Genomic DNA, 24234 nt, shown 5'->3' with positions numbered 1-24234 from the left:
GCCACCCGTAATTGGAATTAGATTGTAATTACGGTTGCTCGTTTCTTTTGACCGTGTAATTACACGCTAGGTGAGAATTGGGTGTAATTGAGAGGGTGTAATTACACCCTCCAATTCTCAAGGGGGGGCTGAGAATTGGGTGTAATTACAGGGTTACCTTTTAGTTTATTTCTTTTTAATTTTATTTTAATTTCTTTTCTTTTTTTAATTTATTTTTTATTTCTATTATTTAATTTTTATTTTAATTTCTTCTCTTTTATGATTTATTTTTTATTTCTATTATTTAATTTATTTATTATTTTTACTTTTTAATTATTTTTACTTTTTAATTATTTTTATTTTTTAAAATATATTTTTATTTTTATAGTCTTTATATTTCATTTCATTTCTTCTCATTCCCAACCTTTGCTTCTTGTAGTTCCATGTAATTGCTCGTATTTTTTTTTGGTTTTTTATTTTATTCATTTAGCATAACCGTGTTAATATTCTAATTTTTGAAACTGCATCTCTTAATATTAGAAATAATGAGTCATTAACAAACTTGGCATATAATAAGTGATGTTATCAAAGTAGAATTTCGTTGCGAATGAGGTTATAGACTTATATTTTCCCTTTCTTTTGAATTATAGGAGTATTTACTTATGTTACGTTGAAACTTACTTATGTAACGTTGGAATTTGACATAAGAGTATTATGTTAAAAAAAAAATCTTTTGGATTTTGAATTTGGGTTATATTTTCGATTTTAAAAATATTTGCTTTAGTGCTATTGACTTGTTATTTTACATTGCATGTTGTTTATTTTTCACTTGCAGTTGATAGAATTTTGTCAAACATTTGAATAATGTTATGGCATTATATTTATAAATATTCTTTTTTTGTCAAACATCCAATCCCATGATGTTCTCACAAAAAAGGTATGCTTTTAAGTTTTATAATCAATTTAAATTAAAATATTATTAATTTAAAGTTATAGATCAATTATTTTTTACAATATTAGTTACAGATATATGATTATTAATTGACATATTTTCAAGAAACAATATATTATTAAATAGCTAATTTAATATCATTTATAAAGGCACATATTTTTTAAATATTAATTTTAAATTTTTTATAATCAAAAGTTATTTTTAAATTAAACTAACTGTGTAATTATACTCGTGTAACCAAACAACACGCTTGTAATTACACTGTAATTACATTATGGCAAACAAACAAAGTCATTGTAATTACAATATCGTGTAATTATTAGGCCGTGTAATTACTAGGTAGTAATTACACCAATTCCAATTACCTGGTGGCTTTCCAAATGTGCTCTAAAATGAAAATTTATCATAACATAAATAAGGTTAGTTTGTAATTCTAAAGAACCAATCAAATAGAAGCAAATGAGTTGGCTTTATCATAACTCATCTATTCTACCACTCTAAATAAGGAGCTACTTTAAGGCCAAGAGACACCAGAAGCAAGCAAGCTGAAAGAGAGTTGGATAAGCTCTCAAGAAAAACATTCATAGTCTTTCCCTACATATTCAGGTTTCATCCGCGATCAAATTTGAGGATGAAGTTCAAGTCAATATTCTAAACTGACTATTAAATTTTTCTGTTTGTGATAGTTGAATCTCAAATTCAAGTTCATGACGATCATCAAATTGTTTGTGACACATATCAAATCCAATCCAAGATCAAGATCTTTGATTCAAATTCAAAACCTATCAAGTCAAGATCAATCTTTCGTGCCCTTGAATCGACGTTCGTGATTCGTGAGGAGAAGACTTAGAGGACCATATCTTCTTAGGTATGATATATATATATATATATATCGTAACCCTTGGCGTTTTTTAAATCCAAATATCATATTATTGCACAAATTTTTGTCTTTATTATTTGTAGGTGCAAAAATTTGTATTTACAACCACTACTATTTTAGCGTTATATTACTAAAACACAACAAGGACCTATAGTTTATTGTCCCTCTGAAATTGGTTAGCTATTTGAGGGAATAGAAATATCGATAGGTCTAATACCATCAGTTAGTTTGAATCTATATGTAATATAAAGTTAGGTATAGATAAGGTGATGTGACACCCCTCTATGGTCTAGAATACCATTTATCTTTTTTCTCCTTTTTTTCTCATTTTAAAATCAATGTATTATATATTAGATAGCCAAAAACTCACTCTCTTAATTCTACTAATTACACCTCTTAATTCTTTTAATTACATCTTTTCCTCTACCTCTCAACTGTTGTAAATGTTTTAAAAAATTATACATGTGAACCATTCAAATGCTTTTTCCTCATTCTGAAAGCAAGAGGGACAATTAACATTTAATTTCTTGTAATTAGCATTTATCAATACATATTATAACTGATAATATCAATACAACATGGGCAATTAGCTAACCAGTGGAAATAGTGAGCCACGTAATCCTCCTAATTAATTAGCCTCATGCCTTCTAATTTTCCCTTGGACTCTATTTAGCAATGTTAAAAGCAATTTCATCTAGGTAACATCTCCTTCTACTATACTCTCTCTCTCTCTCTCTCAATTCTTTTCTCTTAATTTTTTCTTACCCATTTTATGTTATTTAATTAACGGAAAAGGCTCAAATATGTCATCGAACTATCAGAAATGGCTTATTTATGCCACTCGTCAATAATTTGGCTCAGTTATGCCATCGAACTATCAGAAATGGCTCATCCATGCCATTTTTCTAAAAAGTCGGTTTTACAATACCAAATATGACACTTGGTCACCATTTAGAGGTCCACGTCGTTTAATTAAACGAACACAAATTAAATCCTAAATTAAACTAAAACCCGACCCACAAATTTGTGCCGGGTTTAATTAAACTAAGATGGACCTCTAATTGGAGGCCAAGTATCATATCTGATATTTTAAAACTCCGTTAATGAAAATGGCATAGATGAGCCATTTCTGATAGTTCGATGGCATAACTGAGCCAAACTATTGACGAGTGGCATAAATGAGCCATTTCCGATAGTTCAATGGCATATTTGAGCCTTTTCCATTTAATTAATTAAAATGTGGGTGTCATATTTTGGTTTCATTCTTTTTGTGGTGTTCTTTATTTTTAATTTCTAATGATCTTTTTATGGAGCTTTTAGTTACAATGTATTGTGCAGAACCAAAAGAATCATTTGAAGTCTTTAATCTTGGCAAAGGAATAAAATTTCACAGGTATTGATTTCAACTATTTTTCATTTTGGTACCTCTTTTGTGATGTATTATTTTTAAGTATTTGTTTGAGAATTTTGATTTATTTAATTATATGATAATTTTGATTAAAATAATACTCTGTAGTTAATATGTTTTTAGAAACATCATTTGGATTACATGTGACTCGATTGCACTTGCAAAAATGAAAATGTGTCACGTGACGTGAGGAGAGATTTTTCAGAATGAAGATATTGCATTGTATGATGAAGAACAAAAATATAACAAAAGTTAAGAAGAATTACTTATATATCTATATCTATATATAGTATAAAGCTATGCAAACAATCTCTCAAATGAGTTTTTCATCAATATTCAAGTTAGTGCAAATGAAAGACTAAGTGTCTAAGTGGCACACCCTAATTTCCGATAGGGCATGATGGGCACCCGACCCTTATTTAGGGCCGAGCGAACCCGCTGACTCTCGTAATACTCATAATCATACTGGGCCCACAAAACATGACACAGGTACATAACAAAAATTTTCAGAAAACAAACCTGCTTTTCATCTTAATCAACTCAAATAAAATATGTAACATATGAAATTTGTAACGTATCGCATAATGACATATCGGCTTACATAGCCGCTTACAAAACCAACATCTAGTATCCACGACACTGTCTGCAAAGTCTCTAACATGGAACATGATACGATAACATAATACTCGACTCGGCAAAGCACTGGGGAAAACGGGAGCTCGCCAATCCGCCGGAACATCTTCTACTAATATCCTCACTCATCCGGGTGTACCGCGCGGCATGAAACGCACCCCTAAAGAAAGAGGGTCATACGGAATATGTACCGAGTATGTAAAGCATGAAATAAGAAGGGGGGATCATACCGAAGTAAAGAGTATAAAATCATAAGACTTGCCTTTGAAAACATACATCATGCATGTCAATGTCATAAAATCATCGTAAAAACATATAGCGTGTCCCGGCCCTCTAGCTAGGGACTCGGTGAGTAAAATCATGATATACATATATAAAGTGTACATATAACGTGCCCCGGCCCTCTAATGAGGGACACGGTAAATAAAATCATATCATCATCATGTATGCATGCATATATATATATATATATATATATATACCGTACCCGGCCCTCTAGTGAGGGACTCGGTGAATGAAGTCATCATATGTCATCCTGCCGCCCTCCCATATCATCATATCATATAACGTGCCCCGGCCCTACAGCGAGGGACGCGGTGAATATAACGTGCCCCGCCCCCAGCGAGGGACGCGATGAACAATGCAATGGAATTGCACGAATACATGCCCCGGCCCGGACGCAGTCGAAAGACATATCGAGGCCGACACGAGCAGTAGTAGTGACAAACCATATGCACATAAATCATTTTCAAAGACTCAATGAAGTGATCTAAACGAACTCGTCATATGAAAATCGGAACAATAGTTGTACCAAATATCTTTCGGACGTCACTCGGAAACATATGGAACATCATGAACATATCGAAGGACCGTAGGGGTCATAATCATATACCAAACCAATCCGAGCCTGCCTCGGAAAGTTACGGACATTATTCACTTAGGGACTTTCTACGAATATATCGAGGCAATCCGAGCCCTTCTGTGAAAGTTACGATCGTTCGTAGTTACGGGATCATTTAAAAACAAAACTCTTTTGAAAACAAAACTTTTATGCAACTTTTGAAATTTAGTCATACAAAAAAAAAAACATGAGAACCATAATTCGATTACATTAAGAATACGAATATCAAAAAAATAAATAAGAATCATAGGCATGCTCGGATCGCAAGAATAGAGTTACCTCGGGGCTCGTGTCATAACTTACTCTCAACTAAGACAAGGAAAGGTTGAGCTTTACATACCTCGTCCGCTTCCTACGCTAGTCAAACTTAAGTCTCGGGCGTCCATCAATCTGCAACAACGTCATTAGGCATCAACCATTAGTCATAAATGCTTAAGAATCCAATTCCAAGCCATCACTTATTTACAGAAATTTGGGCAGCATCTCCCTTATAAACTCAACGTCCCCGAGAATTCAACTCGGCTAAATCTTCAGCAACAATACCAACAATCATGTAAACAACATCGACAGTGAATTCAAAATGCATTCTAGCACTAACAAGTCATCTCCACATATTTCGACAACATTCCAATTGTATTCAATTCGACTACATACAATTAAACCAACATCAATGTTCACACGTTAGCAACATCATTTTCATCAATATAAGAAACGATATTGCAATCTCATTATCTTCCAAATCAGCCCACACGATGATCACTTCAACTTGGATCATTAAACCTTCATTTTATATCATAGAATCCACAACGAACAACAACCAAGATGCTTCATAAAATTAGTTCACCATATTCTACCAAAAATTTTCTACACGGCTAAGCTTCAACATGCATAATTCCATGAATTCCATTCATTCCTACATGCCAAAACATACACAAACCATCCATAATAACATCAACCAAACACTAAATAAAATTTATTCGTCATACCTACACCAACCACATATACACGGCCACCATTCAACACACCCAAGTTTCATGATTCTCATCCACTTCCACATACTACAACATACACACAAACATCTATAAGAACATGTAACCAAGATTAAATCTCACCTTCGTCATTTGGCTTCACCACTCGGCTAGGATTACAAATTGCAAGAACGGATGTTTTGCTTGCTTCAACAACCACTCCGTGCTGTAGAGGACCTTCCAATTAGTAGGAAAGCTAGGAGAAAAGAATTTTTCTTGGTCAAATTTTCCATGACCATGTTCAGCCATGCATTGGCCGAACTCTCTCTTCTCTCTTTTTCTCCATCTTTCTTGAATTTTCTAAATATGGAAAGATGAATTGCCTTGTGCTGTCATCACTTATACACACATATATATATATATATATATATATGGCACATGGCCGGTCATGCCCCCCTTTTTTTCTCTCTCCAATTCTCTAGAATTTTCTTAAGTTAATAAATGATGAATATTAGTCTTGCTTGGTCACCTAATATCCATATATATAAGCCCCTACAAATACACGTGTGTGTGTGTACACTCGCACCACTTCATGGCATGAAACAATTGGCCCCACCATGGGTGGGACCCACTCCTAAAATGCACGGCCACTTTGGCCCTTTTGGCCATTTCATGAAATGATTTTTGCAACTTCTAGCCCCCAATTTTTTCTTATTCCAATTTTACCCTTAATACTCCATACCAATAAAAAGACGAATATGCAACTTATGCATTCTTAACAAAACCGAAAAAAATATAACCTTGTCCTTAACTTTCCGCCATTAACTCGGAATATCCCAACGTAAAAAATACGGGATATAATACTAAGAGTGATGTGAAATATCTGTTTAGCCAAAAACACAACTATCCTTTTTCTCCCTTTTTTGCCCGTTTCTCTATTTTCCTCATTTATATGCTAAGTAAAAATAATCGTATAACTCTCTTAATTATGTTAAATGTGCTTGATAGATATAAATTATTCATGTAATTTCAGTATAAAAGTATAATATTTTAAAATAAAAATATGGATAATTTATATCATCTTCTCGCACTTTTCTAACAAATCTTGCAGGAAAAAGAATACATGGAAAAAGAGAAGAAGCAAGAAATAAAAGTCCAGGAAGGAGGATGTATCCACGACAACTTCACCAAAAACTACACAAAGTCTAGAGATACAAAGTTATGTCAAATTGTCACCAAGATTTCATGACAAATTTTCATGTCAATTTCTCACCAAGATTGCATGATAAATTGCCATGTCAAATTTTCATCAAGGATATAATATTATATTGAGATTCTCTTGCAATTTCTCACCAAATCTTTGTAGGAATTCTCCTATAAATAGGCACATGTCTATAGAAGAAAAAGAACCCATCTTTCATCCTATTTGCATCCAGTAGTGAAGAGGACACAAGAGCTAGTCTTGGTGTCTCTCTTGGCTCTTTCTTGTAGTAAAAAATATTCTCTTAGTCTTAATTTTATTTAGTTTTCTACTCCATAATGGAGTAAGTTTCCTTGGTTGGGATACTAGATGAAGCTTGATGGAGCTATTATACACCTTTTATTTTATTATCTTCTTATGTTGGGATTTTCTCTTTATCATCTTTATACACCAAGGTATTTGATATTAATTATATCTCTTTACAAAAATCCGTATCTTGTTAATTTATTTCTTATTCGGGAGAAGAGAACGATTTAAACAAGTTTATTGATTTAAATGATCTTTATCTTATTTCTTTTAGTCCTAATTTTTGCGGAGGGATTAACTCAAATAAGTTTATTGATTGAAATGATCTTTAATTATCTTATTTATTTTAGTCCTAATTCTCACGGAGGAATTGACTCAAATAAGTTTATTGATTTAAGGGATCTTTGTCTTATCTTTCATTCCTAATTTCCACGGAGGGATTGACTCAAATAAGTTTATTGATTTAGCAAAAGCTAATCGAAAGAGGCTTTTGTTCACTTGTTGTAATCATCTAAGATAATTCTTGTTTGAAGCCATTACTTTAATTAGTTAACTACACTAATCGAAAGAGGTGTTATTAATTAATTATTGTTTAATGTCACTAATTAATTGTCAATAAATTAATAGTATAAGCGAAAGTGGTGTTGTTAACATATTGTGGTTATGTGGAGTGATTGTATTAGAAATAAGCAATCATTCTTTAAATAGAAAAATAAATAATAAACTTTTGATTTTATTCTAATAATTTTATCTTGCCGATTCAAAATATCCCAACCTCTATCTTTTATTAGCAAAATTCAAAAATATTTCTTATTTGTTATCATAATTTTCAAGACTTTTTGAACAACTCTGTTTTCATCAATTTGATCTTCTCAGATAGTAACAAAAATAATACAAATCTATAGCCTAGGTGGTTCCAATCTCCGTGAGAAAATATCTTAAACTTTACTATAATTTAACAGAGTACGAGCGTTAAAATACCTATGCACATTGATCTCGTCAGTGCTTAACATTTTTCCTTCCAACGATGAATGAAACATTGCATAACCTGGTGATTATAGGAAAATGAAAACAATATTTAAGTCTTTCCAATAATTAGCTATATTCAGAGCACCAATTTCAATATCCATAAACCCATGCTTACAAAGGAATTGATGAATTACGGTACAAGTTTTTACCATGGGTAGTAATTTATTGCATTCATAGAAATCCTCAGACCCAAATAATAAAGATTTCATTAGAGAAAAGAGAGACACCAACCATAGGGAGCACTAAATTTTCTTCGATGTTTGCTACTTGATGATAAGTTTAAACATGATTACTAGATAATTAACTATCGATTTGTAGTATTGTTATTCTCTCAATATCTTTCGACTTATGTAATTATCTTACTTTTTCATGTGAAAAGGTATGCAACATTTTATTCGGATTTGTTTTTCTATTGCTTTTTTTATATGTATAATGTACTTTTCCTTATAAATTTGTTTTTTTCTTCTTCAGCATGTCTCACATTTTTTTTTTTTGGTATTAAAAGTATTTTACATCTTTACAACTAAATTTATATTAAAAAAGATTCTCGCGGACAAATTAACCAGTTGTAATAAAAAGAAAAGTAAGTTTGAAGAGGTAATGACACTTAATTATGAGCACCCAAAAAAGAAAGAGGACAAAGACTTCTATTTATTACAAAATAGAGTGACAAAAAAAAAGAAGAAATTTTAAAAGGAAAAAAGGCGCTCGGTGACGCTAGTTTTGGTGATGGGACGAAGAGACAAAATTGATGAAATAAAAGACAAAAAAGAACCGGTCAATGTTCACTGGAAATTACTCATCTCAAAAAATAAATAAAATAATTAATGATAGAAGTCATTTTCCAACAAAATATTTTCAATTAGGAGGTAATTCCGATCGATAAACATCAAATGCTAAAAATTACTTTTTTAAATTTTGGAACTGAATTCATGAATGTTATATAACTAAAAAAATAATAATCATATATCATAGCAACAAATAATAATATTAACTAAAAATAATCTGTCAATACGTCTGATATAAAAAAATAAATATAAATTGAGGTGAAACGTGAAATAATTGGCATTAAGTGGTCGTTTGGTGCATGGCCAAAATTATCCCGGAATTATAATCTCGGGACTAATTTATCCCATATATTAGGACTATTTTATACCATCTCCTAAATGGTATAAAATAGTCCCAGGATAAGTGGGATATGCCGGGATATCCCAGCTTATATCTTAATCAGGATCATTTTATATTTTATTTGATCAAAAGTATAAATTTATTCCGTAATAAATTTACCAAATATTTATATAAAAAATTAATCTTTGCGATATCCCGTACTATACCATGCACCAAACGACCCCTAAAAAGTTCTATTTTCTCTCTATCAATCAAAACACGATACGACAAAGAGCGGACTAAATTCCAGAAAACACGGGTTTGGCGTCGACCCGTTTATTAAACGTCCTCTTTAGAATCTCAGGTTATATTCCACACCTCTCACTCACTTCAACTTCCTTCTCTTCCCGCCTACTGTTTCTTCATCAATCCCTCAATAAAATTGGCGATAAAACCCTAGTTTTATTTCTTTGTTCCTGTAATGGTGTTATTAGCACTATAGACGAATACAATCACTGATATGGCTAATATTGTGACGTCCAGAGATATTCAGGACATCGTCACCAAACTCTCATCAGATAAAGCAAAATCGCGAGAAGTATAACACACTTAATATTTAATTTTTATCTATTTGTATAGAAATTTTCGGAATTTAACGTTCAAGAAATCGAATTAAACAACTGAATTCAAGCGCTAAAGTTGAAGTAATTTTGACTTGAAAATTGACTAAAGAGTTTGAATATGAGTGAACAACGTTATTAAATTGACTAACTGGTTTTGATTTTTTTTGTCAAAACAGGAAGGGATTAAGTTGTTAAATGCATGGTTAGAAGAAGGCCAAAGGTCTGTTGAGTTCTGTAGATACATTGGAGAGAAGACCGCGAAGCTTAAACCAGATGAAATTCCTCATTGTGAGTATAAATTTAACATGTTCTTTGCTATGTACGGGTACTTGATACATATATTTGAGAGGGTGTTTTAATTATAGGGAAACTTACATAAATATACCCTTCGGCCATCTAGTTTACCAAACATAGCTGGAGTATACACTACTTATAAACTTCGGCTGTATAGGTAGTGTATAGGTATGTATATTATATGTATAGTATATGTATAGTTAATATAAACTATACCCTACATATACACTATGTACATATTTTGTAAACTAGATGGCTGAATGGTATTTGGCTGTAATTTTCCCTTAATTTTATGCAGCGGAGACATGGCCGTTTCTTGTTACATTGCTTACTAAATGTGTGTCCCTGGAGATATCTGGGAGCAAAAAGCGTTTGCCAAAGTTGAATTTTGCAAAAACTCTTCGGACTGTTGTCCAACGAGCAGAAGATGCTAAATTTTCAGGTACTGATGCTAAATTTTCAGGTACTATGTACTATAATTATATATTTGTTCTCATTGTCAATTCTGCCTGCTAGTCTCTGTAGAATCTTTAGGCTGTTTCTGTTTTTTATTTTTTTTTATTTTTTTATTTTATAACCGGTAACTTGAAGGTTGTTTCTGTTTTATTTCTTGTGAAAGTGAATGCACAGAATATATGTGTTTGCTTTGTTCCCGTGGAGAGATTTTCAAATGGGAACTGCATTTTCCACATAGATTGTATTTGTCTGCCGATATAAACTCGAATAAAGAAATGAAGCAACACATAGATTAGTCTGCCTTCTGCCCCAGCCACCCCAACAGCTCAAACTGTTAGTTCATGTCTCTGAATTTTCAAGGCATGAGTAATAAGCATGAGAAACCACTATCTTCTCGTCTCTAACTATCCCAGACATGTGTGCACTGGTATAACTATTAGAATCGATAGTTTCTCGGTAAGTGTTATAAGTATTAGAATATTGCAATGTGTGCACCGCATTCTCTTTGATAAACGTTCATGCTTGTCTTTGGTTACTTTTGGTGGCACTCAAGCTCTTTGTTCATTTTGTTAACTTTGGAAGGTAACTCACCCACATCCTTGCATGTATGCTCACTGTGGAAAGTTTCATATCACAATGGAATCTTTGAACTTGCATGAACCTAAAATCTCAAACTACCATTCCTTCAACGTAGACTTGGTGGAACCTAGAGGAGTTCGTTCTATATGCTTTTTTACTGTTAAGATGAAAGGTCAATATTGTCTTGTGATGTTAAGTTTTTTCAAGTAAAGTGTAATTATATTGAAAAAGGGAAAGCTCCTGTATACAAGAGGTAGACAAAAAAAAGTAGGGAATCTGTTAAAAGGTATGATTACCTAAGAAAAGATTCCCAATTTTCTGTACAAATACGAACCTCATGCGTGCACCAAAATGACATTAAAAGCTGGCGGCTATTCCTCAAATGTATAATGATCAAGCTCTTTCCCTTCAAAAGCTCTCCTATTTCTCTCCCTACATCCTGTCCTATTCACGCCCAACGTCTTCTCATTCGTCCTCTGAAGGCCCAGCTAAATAGTGCATCCGTCATAGTATCCAATATGGTCCATTTTATCCTCGACCATCTTCAAAGCTCCCACTTCAGTTGTGAAGCTACCTGACAATGTAGTAAGATATGATACACGTCGTCTCCTGACTGTTTACACATGAAGCGGCAACTAACATATGTAATCGTCTTCTTTCTCAAGTTTTCAACCACCAGAATTGCACAACCACCAACCAAGCAAAAAACATACCTTTTGTGGTATTATTCATACACTAAAATGATGAAATTGTTTCATATGTTTGTTATGTCTGACAGGCAAAGATATGCCTCTTCTACCTGTGGCAAAATTGCTTTTCAATCATGTCTGGGATGTCTTAAAGGATACTCCTAGTTTTCAATCCGAGTATGGAACTATTTTACGGCATCTTTTGGCAGTGAGATCTTACCGTTTTCACATGAGGAAGCGGGTTTACTGTTGTAAGTAAGCAAGTATCTTTTAGTTTTTTTTGTTCAAGATAGAGGTGCCTATAATCTGATATTCCAATTTCTCTCTTAATTACAGTTTTCGTGATAATCTGCAGGTTTGGTGCTTCTATACATGGAAAAGGTAGAAACAAGTTTAAAGGAAAAAAGTGATGGGCAAATAAATCCAAGGGAGGAGGTCTTTCGCTGCATCACGACACTTCATTCTCTTCTTGAAAATCCCCCTGGAGATTTTCCTGATACCCTTCAAGAGGATATTGTCAAGGGTTTTATTGGAATTTTTTCTTATGTAAGGTGAGAAATATTCAGGTCCTCATGCCTTTTGTTCTTTTCCTCTATTTTTGCCCACTGCTGGCCTTAGTTTTTTTTTTTGGTTCACATTCCACTTATCTCTTTACTTATTGTGGTTTAGGGATGAAGGGAAAATTTCACGCAAGCTAATCGAGTGCATTAACATATATTTGCTGAAGGATGGCCCAAATTTGGGTTCTCAATCTCTCGAAATTCATGATGCTCTGCAGCATTTTGTCTTCCGATGTTGGTTGACAACTCGTGATCGTGGCTTAAAGGTTTACAATTTTATGAGATGCAGTACTTCATGCCTATACCTATGCATCGGACATGGATTTCTAATGCCCACCTCTTCTTTTATAGGATTCACTTGTTCTTTATGCGAAGCTACAACTAAATTTGACGAGAGATCTTGCTGATGGGAGCTCTTTATTAGAACAACTTCAGGATGTACTAGAGAAGGAATTAGATCAAATAAGCAGTTGCACCATCAATTTACCCTGGTTAGTACTGTTCCAAATGTGTAGTGTAACTGTACCAAGCTGCCTGTGTAGAAAGCTCAACTTGAGGTCATCAATCTATTTTTGGTGTCATAGATGATCGGTAAACATGCTTGGTGGGTTTTCAAATATTCATGGACAAAAAGTTGTACCCCCCCAAATGTTCATAGCTCACCTTCTTCTGTCCAATCTCCACACTCTTGTCTTAGCACTCATCTAATGGTCCTCCATTCCGAGATTCCTTCAAATCTTCAAACGTTCCCAAATCTGAGGCCATCTCAATAGCGGTGAAGTGATAATCAAAAGCTAGAGTGCATTTCATCTTCAGCTCTCAAGTTCTTTTTTCTTTTTATGAAGCTCTCAAGTTCTTTTTTCTTTTGCTATTATTTCCATCTGAAATCTGTTTCTGCAAGTCCACCAACGGATCTGAATCTGCAAACTCACCAACTCATTATGATCATTTGTTTCTCGTCTTTATTCATTTTTGATGTCTGATTTTTTGTTCAATTTTTCTAATATGAAGAATGAGCTCCTTTGCTTTGATATTATGATTACCTCTTATTCTGAAGGACCTCATAGATGAACTTCTATTTGAGTTATGAGCTTGCTCGTCATGGCATCTTGGGTTCAGACGATAATTGCTGAGTTGAATACCGATAACTCAGCTCGGCTCCATAAATTTACATTGTGACAAGTTGCCATATTTGAATTTGTTAAATTATCAGATCTTATGATTTTCTTCTTGGTGTCTTGATGATATGCCCTTCTGTACAGGAAAGACACAACCAGGGATGACAAATGTGGAAGCTTGACAAGCTCTCAGTGTGGTCTTATGGAGCTTGCAGCACTTGTCTTTTGCCGGGTAGTTGTTCGTTAATTTATTTTTGTTTCAATATTGTGATCAATAATGACACTCACTTTTAACTGTTCTCTCAATCTTATTTCTTGTGAAATTGAGTCAGATATCTCTTGGTACTTCTATAATACTGGCATTATCATAGATTTTTGCAAGGTTGATATCTCTATATCAGATTCTGCGCTTGTGGATCTGCACATTTTTTTTGTTAACTTAAACAGGAATCTATATCATTATCAATTCTTAACAACTGTAAGCACTCGAGGTAAATAGGATGGCCTACTAACTTTGTGATTATGATTATCAGGCATGTGTCAGCACACCTATAGCTTCATCATCTGAGAAACGACTTAGAAGGGAGCATGTTGTAGTCCAGATAAGGGAAAGACTCTCAAGGGGAAAGTGGCCGTGGTATGTTCTCTTGTGTGCTTTCCTAGTCTTTGCCTCTAGCTATCTATATAGTGAGTGACATAAAGTATCGGTATTGCAACTTTGCAAGTGTAGTACTTGGAAGGAGACCTTCCTGTAATTGCTACATGAGGTTTTGTGGTCTATTGATAGTTTACTAATCAAAGTAGAAAGTTAATTCTTTGTTCCATGATTCGTCATATCAGTTACGGAAGAGCATTTAATGAGACAAGTTTGTTAGTAAAACATACCTTATGATTTTTCCTCTTTTATCTGTTGTTTATATGCATTATTTATTTATGTCTATGCATTATCTGACATCTATTCTGCTATTTCCTCATGATTTTTTTGGAGAAAGCCTCTCGAATACTTCATAATTTCCAAAGCCTCTCGAATACTTCATAATTTCCATAACTTTATTTCTGGTCTGTGCCATTTCTCCTCTCATGCTGAGGTGGTGGGTAGAGAGAAGAAAGGTACAATTGTTGAAAGAGTCTTCATATTGATAAGGGGAAGGAAGCTTATTATTCTTGTTATGCCCTTGCTATTTTGTACACTGTTGAGCACTGCCCAAAGATTGCATTCAGACATGTCTGGTAGCATCAACTTTTGAGGTCATGGATATTCCAATTGACCTGTTTGCTATAAATATGTATGCAATTTATTGGTAGCACGATCAACTTAATTCTTGAGACATTCCTTAAATTTGTAAAGTTATTTCTCTTAATGTTTGGGCAACAGGCATGCAGCTTTCTGTTACCTCATCCACAATTATTATGGTCGCATAAAGAAGGATCTGATGATCTATTGGTTTGAAGGTATATGTGCAAGTTTTGAGAGGTTAGTTTTTGGGTCCATGTTGCAGATGCTTTGAATTTTTTTTTTTTTTGGGGGGTTATGTGTGTTGTACCTAATGGATCTAGTGTCCTGAAAGAGCATTTAGTAATATTGTCGTGGCTAACTCCTGTAATAATTTTAGAGCTCTTTGCTTTTCAATCCCATAGATGAGTCAGTTTAAACTGCGGCTCTGGCAATCTTTGTTTTCTTTTCAGGATAATAAATGATGCAAACATGGAACATAGTTATGGAGGTCTCCTGTGGACATTGAGGTGTGTTCTGCCTGATGTTAGTCGATATATTAGCTTTATTGCATTGCACTGGACATGTGGCACTGACTAGTCTTCTACTATATTGTGTTACTTCCATTTACTGTTGGTGATCTCTAACTTTGATGATACTGCTCCATAGATTCTGCATTAGAATGCTAATATTTAGGAGTAATTTATTTCGTTTTTCACATTTTCTTCTCAACTCTACTCTCAACCTATCTAGGAGTCTTCAAGGACTTTCTTTGATGCTGCTGTTTCCTGTTCCAGCACTGCAAACATCTTCGGAGTTGTCATCCACAGTGAATGGGGTAATACTCTGTTCTTTCCAAATATGTTGACATATTCAAGTTTTGACACTTCGATGTTCTCTTGTGCAAGTAATTTCATAGACCTGTTTGGTCTTTTGCTGTTAAGTATAGAGAATTTTTTGTTGCCCTACAGTTAAACCTGTCAAACGGGTTGAACCGGCCTGGAACCTACTTGCCCAACCGGCCGGTTGCCGGGTAAAAAACTGTCTATGGCCAACGGTTACCGATTAACCGGGGCTGGTTAGCCGGTTGGGTTTTTCAACCCCGTAACGGTTAGCTGGCCCGGCTATATTATTATTATTATTAATTTTTTTTTTTAATTAAATTATCAACTGTGGGCTATATTATTATTATTATTATTTTTTAAATTTTTTTTGCTTAAATCCGGATTTTACACATAAATTAACACTATAGTTTATTAGTTTGTATATATATATATAAGTTTTATATATACCTATGGTTATAAGTATTAAGAAACTGAAGATTGTATATTATAAGTGTAGTATATGTAATATAGATTGTATACTTTTTATTTTCAAGTATATTTTTAACTTAAGTATATTTATATATGTTATGTATATATTCCAAGTGTGTGTATATATATATATATATATTTTTTTTTTTTAAAGTTATATGTATTATAACTTAAGTTTATATATTTACTAACAACTTATGAGTATTATAAAATTCAAGATTGTAGGTATATATTTACTAACAACTTATGACGACAAAGTCTTTTGAATGTGGTCGCTAAATTTAGATCTTGACTATATTTGTAGGTTGAAACATGTTGGCGTATGATATGGAACTGTGTCATTGGTGGTCTGCCCACATTCAGTACTTTTACAGCAGTTGTAAGTTGTGACTTTATGGATCTTCTGAAGATGGAATCCTGTTTCTTTATCTAGTATCGAGGTGTTATATAATATAAGTAGCGTGGCTCACTTTACCAAGTCATCTTTACTCAAATATATTGATATGGAATCACAACCTCTCCCCTCACTAAAAGCTTCTCAAAAAAGAGTATGGAATCATAACTATGATGGAGGTCAAAATTTTTTGGTTCAGCCTGATATGCATCTCATTTGCAGAACTTAATTGTTTTGATGACGTAACCTTATGCGACATTTCTATCCAAAAATACTTTAATTATGAACATGTGTTTCGTTAATGAACCCTTCAAAGTTTCGTTTAAGAAAAATTGAACTGCTGCCACCGGGGCACTTGGATGCAAGTTCTCAACAAGAGAAAAAAGAAAGGAAAAGTGATGCAAATAACAGGTATCAGAACAGACTGGCTTCAACATATCTTCAGTCTGAACAACTGGTGGGAGAAAAACAAGCAAGTGAAATGTTTTCTGTTAAAACTATGTCTGATTTTTAATTTGACTGCAAGCAGTTTTTTCTTGGGAATAGAAATAAGTGTAAGACAAGTTATTAGGCTACTTGTTTACTTTCTTGTTTCCGTGTATGTGCAGGTGGATGCTGCATTAATGCTACTTAGAAACTTAATACTCAATGTGAGCACTATTCTTTTGCAGACTTGATATTTTATTGACTTATTTCTGCTGGAAATTTTTCGGAGTTCTTCCTCTTGTAGTAAGTAGCTTTATCAGTATGTCAATGTCTTTGCGTCATTGTTTCTTTTAGGATACAGCGAATGCATATCTTGTGCCCCAGGACTTGTGGGATCTTCGATTACTTAAACGCGTGCCGTCAATGTAAGTATTTTTTGCTTTTTCATAATTACATGTGAACTAGTATATGAGCCTGTTGTATAGAGGATTTATTATTTCTTTTTCTTGACATTCATTATTTCGTTTTGGTGCACCAATGAGGTTCCTTGTTGTACAGAAGATTGGGTGTCTTTCGTAGAAAACCATCACTTTTTGTAGATTTTTTCCTTTTTGGTATACCTCTTGTATGTGTATACGGGCTCTGCCCATTCTTTTTTAATAATTTTTTTTACATTGTCAAAAAAAAGTTATTCATTCTTAGTATTCAATAGACTAGTCTCTCTTCTTTTATGTCCTCTGAGAATTTTTTTTTTGGTTAAGTAAACGTATTTTCATTCATAAACATGGCCAAACTGGCCATATAACAGGGGTATACCAAAAAGTAAAGAATCTACAAAAATATGATTCTCTACAAACTCCACCCAATCATCTATACAACAGGGAACTTTCTGTTTACACCAAAGGAAAATAAGGGATCGGAGACTACTACCCAACTGAGAGAAACTCGACTCTACTCCTTCAAAAGCTCTCCTATTTCTCTCTCTCCAGACAACCCACATTAACGCAAGAGGAAGCACACTCCAAGCCCTTCGTTTTCTCCTCCTTCTCCGGCTCTTCCAACTGAACATCAGCTCTTTCATAGTTTTTGGCATTGCCCATGAAGTGCCAAACCACCTAAACATATCCCACCCTCAGAGATTATATGATTATTCTATGAAATATGTTTTAAGTAGTTTGATCACTTACGAAACTTCTTACTTGAAATATTTTACTTGTTACACTTTTAGATCTGCACTGGTTTTGATATCTCCTCATCTTTCCCCTTTGATCTTCAGATCTGTTTTGTGCTTCATTTCATGTTACTTTTCCAGGAAAGGCTACCAAGTAAGTGCTCCTTTAATAAGTTCATTCTGATTTTGCTTTATATTCCTTTATGGTTTTCCAACAAGGGTTGGGAAAGAACTACATCCAAAGCGTTTGATAAAAGCCTGTTGGTAAACATAATTCTTGAGATTATTCATCTTGCTCTTTTGGTGGATGCACTAAGATGATGTTTTAACTCTGCAGATATATCTTTTAGTTTCTGGATTACTGGCATTCTTTAAATGTTTTGATGGTGGACATTCTTTTCTTTATCCACTCTTCAAAGTGCATCTAAGAGTTGTCTCCTCACTGATTTAGAGAAAAAGGAAAGCTGCTATTCCATCTTTACTAGTTTTATATTCTCTAAAAAGTTATACAATGATGGCTTCTTTTTTGAAAAGTCAACATCTAAAAACAAATTAGTCTATTTATTGTATCAGCGCCAAGGATTTTATAATTTCTGATACTTTAGCACCGAGGATTTTAATTCTACTTTTGATAAGTTAGCACGAAGGGTTTTATACAAGGTAAAAACTACATTTGCAGATGAAACTTCCGAAAGATGAACCATCTAATGGGAAAGAATAGATGACAAAAGTTTGATTTATCTGTTCCTTATCAAAAAACAAAAACAAATCAAGAGTTTGATATATCTGCAGAAGCCTTTTAATACTAATTGTGAAAGATGACTTGTTATATGCTATACCAAATTTTGCTTATCCTTGAAGTCTCTCATTTTAGGCTAACAAAATGATAACAGCCATGATGAAACTAGTAAAGATGGAATAGCAGCTTTCCTTTTTCTCTAACTCCAACTTTTAACATTCTGACAATTTTTACTGATCTTTTTCCATGGTCGGTGGTTTGTATAGTTCTGCTTTATTGTGCTTTGGTGATGTATTTGGAAAGTAACTTGCTTATGCATCTTCTTTTATTTCCGACTTTTAAAACATTATCTTATTTTCTCCTTTTTCTGTAGGGTGATCTTAGAGACACTTTATATTTGAGGCAAAATCTTTTGAGAGCTGTTTTGGCTTTTCCTTTCTGGAAGGTTTGTTTATGATATACTGTTGTATGTGATTATCAATTTTTTTTGGATATAGTAATATTTTATTGATGTTTACAAGTAGTATACCAATGGTAAGGAACCTATATAAAAATATTGTTCTCCAGTTTCTAGAAAAGACAACTAATCATCTATACAAATAGAAAGGTTGAGATCTTATGGCACTTCTACCTCTGAGGGGATTCACTGCTTTTGAGATAACCTTCTGCTGTCTGAATTCTTGGAGCCAAATGGGTATCCCTCTCTGATCTTTCTTTTGCCCATACTCTGGTGCTTTTCACTTGGGTTCTTGCAACCTCCTTCGACAGCCCTGTCCTCTTGCCCAAAACAGAGAGAAAAAACATGGGTAAAACTAGATATCCCTGCGCTTAACCCTCTTTATTGTTAAGGAATTCGGTTGGAGAGCCATTTATTAACCCCTAGAACCTGACTGAAAAGATGCAAAAATTTATCATGCTGTCCACTTGGCAACAAAACCCTTCTTTCTCATAATAAACTCCAGAAAGCCCCAGTTAAAATGGTAATATGATCCCTCAAAATCAAGTGTACTTGAAATTCCAGGATCCTCTCCTTCCAATCTGAAGTCAATCCACTCATTGAAAATCAACGGGCCATCAAGATATTGCTCTAAGAGTCTAAAGAAATTATTGCACAATGATGTTGCATGTAAGCATAAGGTATTTTGGTTAATTGAGGTGTGGTGGTTTCTCATGTAGGAATGTTCAATGTTGAATAAACAGCTGGTTGCTATATTGCCAACAACTGTTTATGCTCTCTGTACTGGTGGTACTCCATTGGATAAAGGACTTTCCCCATCACACTATGTTCCTGAAACTGTGAATGACGTGAAGGTATGTATTGTGGTTTTGAGATAACTTTATGCTAAAACCTATACTCGTTCTCATGAATATTGTTAAGTTGACTAAGATGTTGAAATACTTATTGTTATAGGTCGAAGATCACACACATGAAAGTGTGCATGACCTTTTTGAATGCTCTGTTGAAGTTCTTGCAAGGATTGGCCAGGAATCTGATCTGGAGGTGTTACACTCTTTTATTGTGTTTTCTTCTCTTTGTGGTCAAAGTACTTCATCTTAATCGACTTTTAACTTGTTTCAGGACATTCAATCACCTCGTTGCCAAAGTATACGTCTTCCCCGACAGATCAGAGATCCACTTTGTCACGAAGTCGAAAATCACATTCTTGAAATTATTAAAGATGAAGAACACGAAAGGATGCTTCTATCTGATGTCATCTTCCTCTGTGCTATTTTATCAAACTTCATGTATTGTTCATATAGTACGAGGTCTGTCCTTTTCGATTTAATGTTCATATGTGAATACATTGATTTCCATACTGGTATATCATTGGCAGTGAACTGATTATTGGCATGCTTTTTTTGCCCTCTGCTTTTAAGTTTCATCTCCTGCTTGCAATGGAATGCCTTCATTAATCCCTTTGTTTGTGTTACACTTCATGTGCTGTTCACTCTTAGGATAGGAGAAGAAACTCTGCGTTGCCTTGCCACTCTGAGTCAATACGTGTCGAAGTTGTTGGATCGAGCTTGTTCTATCTTAGAGAAGAGTTATGACGACCTAGTTTGTGCTTTGTTGGGTTCAAGGTCAATATTTGACGCAATTGGCACCATTCATGTGTCTTTTGAAAGTTTTCTATGCTCCCCATTGTTTAAGGAAATGCAAACCGACAACAGCATAGATGTACTAGCTGCAGTAATTCAATCTGTGGAGAGGCTACTGAACGTTCTTGCTAAACTGTATGAAGGATCATTAAGTTGTGGCAGTAATATTCATTCAAATAGGGGCGACCTTGACTCTTCTTCTTCTATTTCTAGTCAAGATTCTCGTCCAGTAAATAGCCGTACTAGTATGATCATGGACATGGAGTTGGATGTGAACACTGGTTCTAAGGATACTGATGCTGTGAACATTGGGGGAAAAGCTACTGCCGATATATTGGCTTCATCTCTAAATCAGAGAATGGAAGTCATATCGATCATCACAAAATTCTTTTCAGCTTTACCATTTCATACATGGGATGTCATGTTTGCGTTCATGGAGAAAGAAAGTGATCCAAGGGTAATAATCCTATTGGAGCTATCTGTTCTGGAATTGTTTCGATACTGCATTTGTTGAATATTTTGCTGACTTCTTATTTTTTATTAGGTCCTGCAATTAATCATACACGGTCTTTGTCAACATCCTCATTGGTCTTCTAGCAGAAAGTTCTTAAACTTGGTAATGTGGTCCTCTGATGTTACTTTGTCTTTGTTACTAGAAGTTATTAATGCTTTGTAAACTCTGATAATTACTTTATTCTTCTTCTCTCTACAGGTTACATCCTTAAATGATTTCCTAGACATACAGGCAAATCTTAAGGTCCAGTCTCTGAATGTGCTAGCTGCCATCTGCAGTTTGTTGGAGTCTCTTTTATCCTGTGATGGTGTTGCTAAGTACAAAAAGAGGACTCTGTCACGGGAAAAATTGTCTGAAGAGGTATAATTGGTTTATCTGCATACTACATGGTGCTAATTGCTAAATGTAGTTCTAGTTAAACCAAGCTATGTACTCGAAAGGAAGTTCCATTTATATAACATGGTTCTTAGAGTTCTTTCCTGCAGCGTACACTGGTAGTGCTTCTCCTGTTGTATGCTTTTATCGTCTTAGGCTTTTTCAGATTGTATAGTATGTCAGAACTCCAATCTGAATAATCGTGTACTTCGTATCGAGTCCACAGGATAAAGTGAAATAGTCAATCCGGATATCTTTGATAGGAAGATGGACCTCTTTAGCGACCTCTTTAGCAAATAGTTCACAAACTTACAATCGGTCACAACAAGGATTCTGGAACTAGCTCTGCTGTTACATGGTTAAATTGCTTTTAAGTTCCCTAAGATTTTTATAGTTAGTTACTGACTTGATAAATTTAAAGCTTTAACAAATTTCTGTGTTGCTGAACCAGGCTTTTGTTGAGAGAAGCTTACTTGATACATCTTACTAATCATTTCCCATTAAATCTCTCCCTTATGGGACATCCGATAAAATTGGAGCGATATGTATTCCTATTAAATCATTATAGAGTATATTTGTGTCAGGATTCTCACTGCAATTTATACCCCCTAATCTGGTTTATCGAGAATGGAATCCTCTGGAACCCTGTCCGAACGAAGGGCTTCCTCTATTTTAAGCTCTGTCTGGAATTGGGTCTCAATTATTGATTCAAAAGTATAATCGGGCACGGGAGTATAAAAGTAGAAGAAAAGAAAATCCCAGTCCAGTAAAAGAAAAAGCTGAAGGATAGTGCTTTAGTCAATGCAATTTAAACATTGGTCAGCATGAAGTGGAGGAATATCTATCAAAGATAACCTGCCAAAACTTCTTCCTGACAAAATGCTGTTGTTATTTTAATATATTTTTTTTTTTGTTCTTCTGAAATATTTGCTCTTTTATGGTCCAAAGGTTATATATTTTCCACCAACATCACTAGATCTGTGATGCAGCTTAACGCCTTACTCATGTATAGTCTTAGTGTAATTCTTTTTCAATCGGGAGGAAAGCTGTTTCCTTAATGTTGCATTTCTCTCCTTTCTTGAACAAAAGAATCTCTTTTCTTGTTCTTAACAAAACTTTCCCAATTTGCATGTCCTGTGAAATGCGGTTGTAGGGCTTGATTTCTCTTGGAGACCTGGTGAACAAAATTGCAGACAACGACCTCTTTGATTGGGTTGGCCGGACTAAGCTTATTGATTGCATTTGCAATTTCATTTTAGTGGATCCTCAAATTGGTCAGGTATCACCTTCTAAAATTTTTGATAAAGAAAGATTGGAACGAGATCACTTTTCCTTTTTATCTGGTTTCTTTTGAATTTCTGATCGACAAAAACATCATTCTCTTTCATGACACCCGCTTCAAATTTGAACAGTCTATGATTGAGAAGCTGTTGCTGATGCTTCGTGATCCTGATTATCGAGTTAGGTTATGCTTTGCTCAACGGGTTGGTGTGCTTTTCCAAACCTGGGATGGTCATTTTGAACTGTTCCAGGATATATGGTATGATGCTTAGTTTTTCTTTTGCTTTTTGGTGCATTATTACCTTTTTAACTCTGTCAAAACTAACTGCTTGGCCAGAGATAATTATCCTAATAAATCCAAAGTGAAATAGCATGATCATCACACAGTTAATCATATTTTTACGTAGAATTCTTTGAAATTTACTCAAAAGTTGAATATGCATGTTTAGAAGTTGAAGTTACACTTTTTTTAACCGAAAAAACACGGAATATCCATGTATAGAAGTTGAATTTGCACTTTCTTTCAATTGTAAGTGTTTGTGAAAGGATCATAGATCCAACCCAAAACTTTAATCAAATAGGTGGAGTAGCCCAAGACCTTATAAACTCAGTTGGAAATTTCTCACACAAGTAATTCTAGATGTTATATATTTTAACACCACCTGACTTGGTTGTAGGGATTACACACTGGGTATGTTGGTGTTGTTCTTACAATGTTGAGTGTAATTTTTAAGAGAGTTCAGTTACTGGTGTAAAGAACAGTCAATAGGCTGAAGAGGGGGTTTGGAGTCGAGATGGTACACTTAGAAGTGGGCTTGACGCAAATTTAGTGATTCAGTGTTGCGTTGAGAGTGATGCTTAGAGAGAGAAGAGTTGTAATAATGGCCTTACTAGTAGAAAAATGGGTTTACAAAAGTTTGACTCTGATATCATGTAGAAGAATATGAGCATCCAATTGAAAACTTTAAGACAATGGGGAAATTTCAGAAATGTAGAATTCGCCGACTTACATTGCAAAAATATAG

The 24234-nt window shown here is 34.2% G+C and overlaps 1 protein-coding gene across 1 annotated transcript in view; it reads left to right on the top strand.

Moving 5' to 3' along the window:
• Positions 1–9732: 9732 nt before the first annotated feature.
• LOC132055925 (serine/threonine-protein kinase ATM) overlaps positions 9733–24234 on the top strand; it is a 63003-nt gene continuing 48501 nt past the window's right edge. Inside the window, 25 exon segments of the mRNA XM_059447949.1 lie at positions 9733–9962; positions 10164–10275; positions 10580–10723; positions 12095–12256; positions 12361–12556; positions 12675–12831; positions 12917–13056; positions 13828–13915; positions 14217–14320; positions 15059–15157; positions 15370–15426; positions 15650–15734; positions 16514–16588; positions 17212–17253; positions 17384–17454; positions 18306–18354; positions 19313–19384; positions 20116–20250; positions 20351–20440; positions 20519–20706; positions 20896–21496; positions 21584–21655; positions 21752–21913; positions 23082–23207; positions 23341–23468. Coding sequence (XP_059303932.1) covers positions 9885–9962; positions 10164–10275; positions 10580–10723; positions 12095–12256; positions 12361–12556; positions 12675–12831; positions 12917–13056; positions 13828–13915; positions 14217–14320; positions 15059–15157; positions 15370–15426; positions 15650–15734; positions 16514–16588; positions 17212–17253; positions 17384–17454; positions 18306–18354; positions 19313–19384; positions 20116–20250; positions 20351–20440; positions 20519–20706; positions 20896–21496; positions 21584–21655; positions 21752–21913; positions 23082–23207; positions 23341–23468 — 3233 coding nt within the window. The 5' untranslated portion in view covers positions 9733–9884.

This window comes from Lycium ferocissimum, chromosome 5, assembly GCF_029784015.1.
Source record: "Lycium ferocissimum isolate CSIRO_LF1 chromosome 5, AGI_CSIRO_Lferr_CH_V1, whole genome shotgun sequence".
NCBI lineage: Eukaryota > Viridiplantae > Streptophyta > Magnoliopsida > Solanales > Solanaceae > Lycium > Lycium ferocissimum.
Note: the sequence above shows the minus strand (reverse complement) of the source record. Positions and strands in the feature narration are given on the sequence as shown.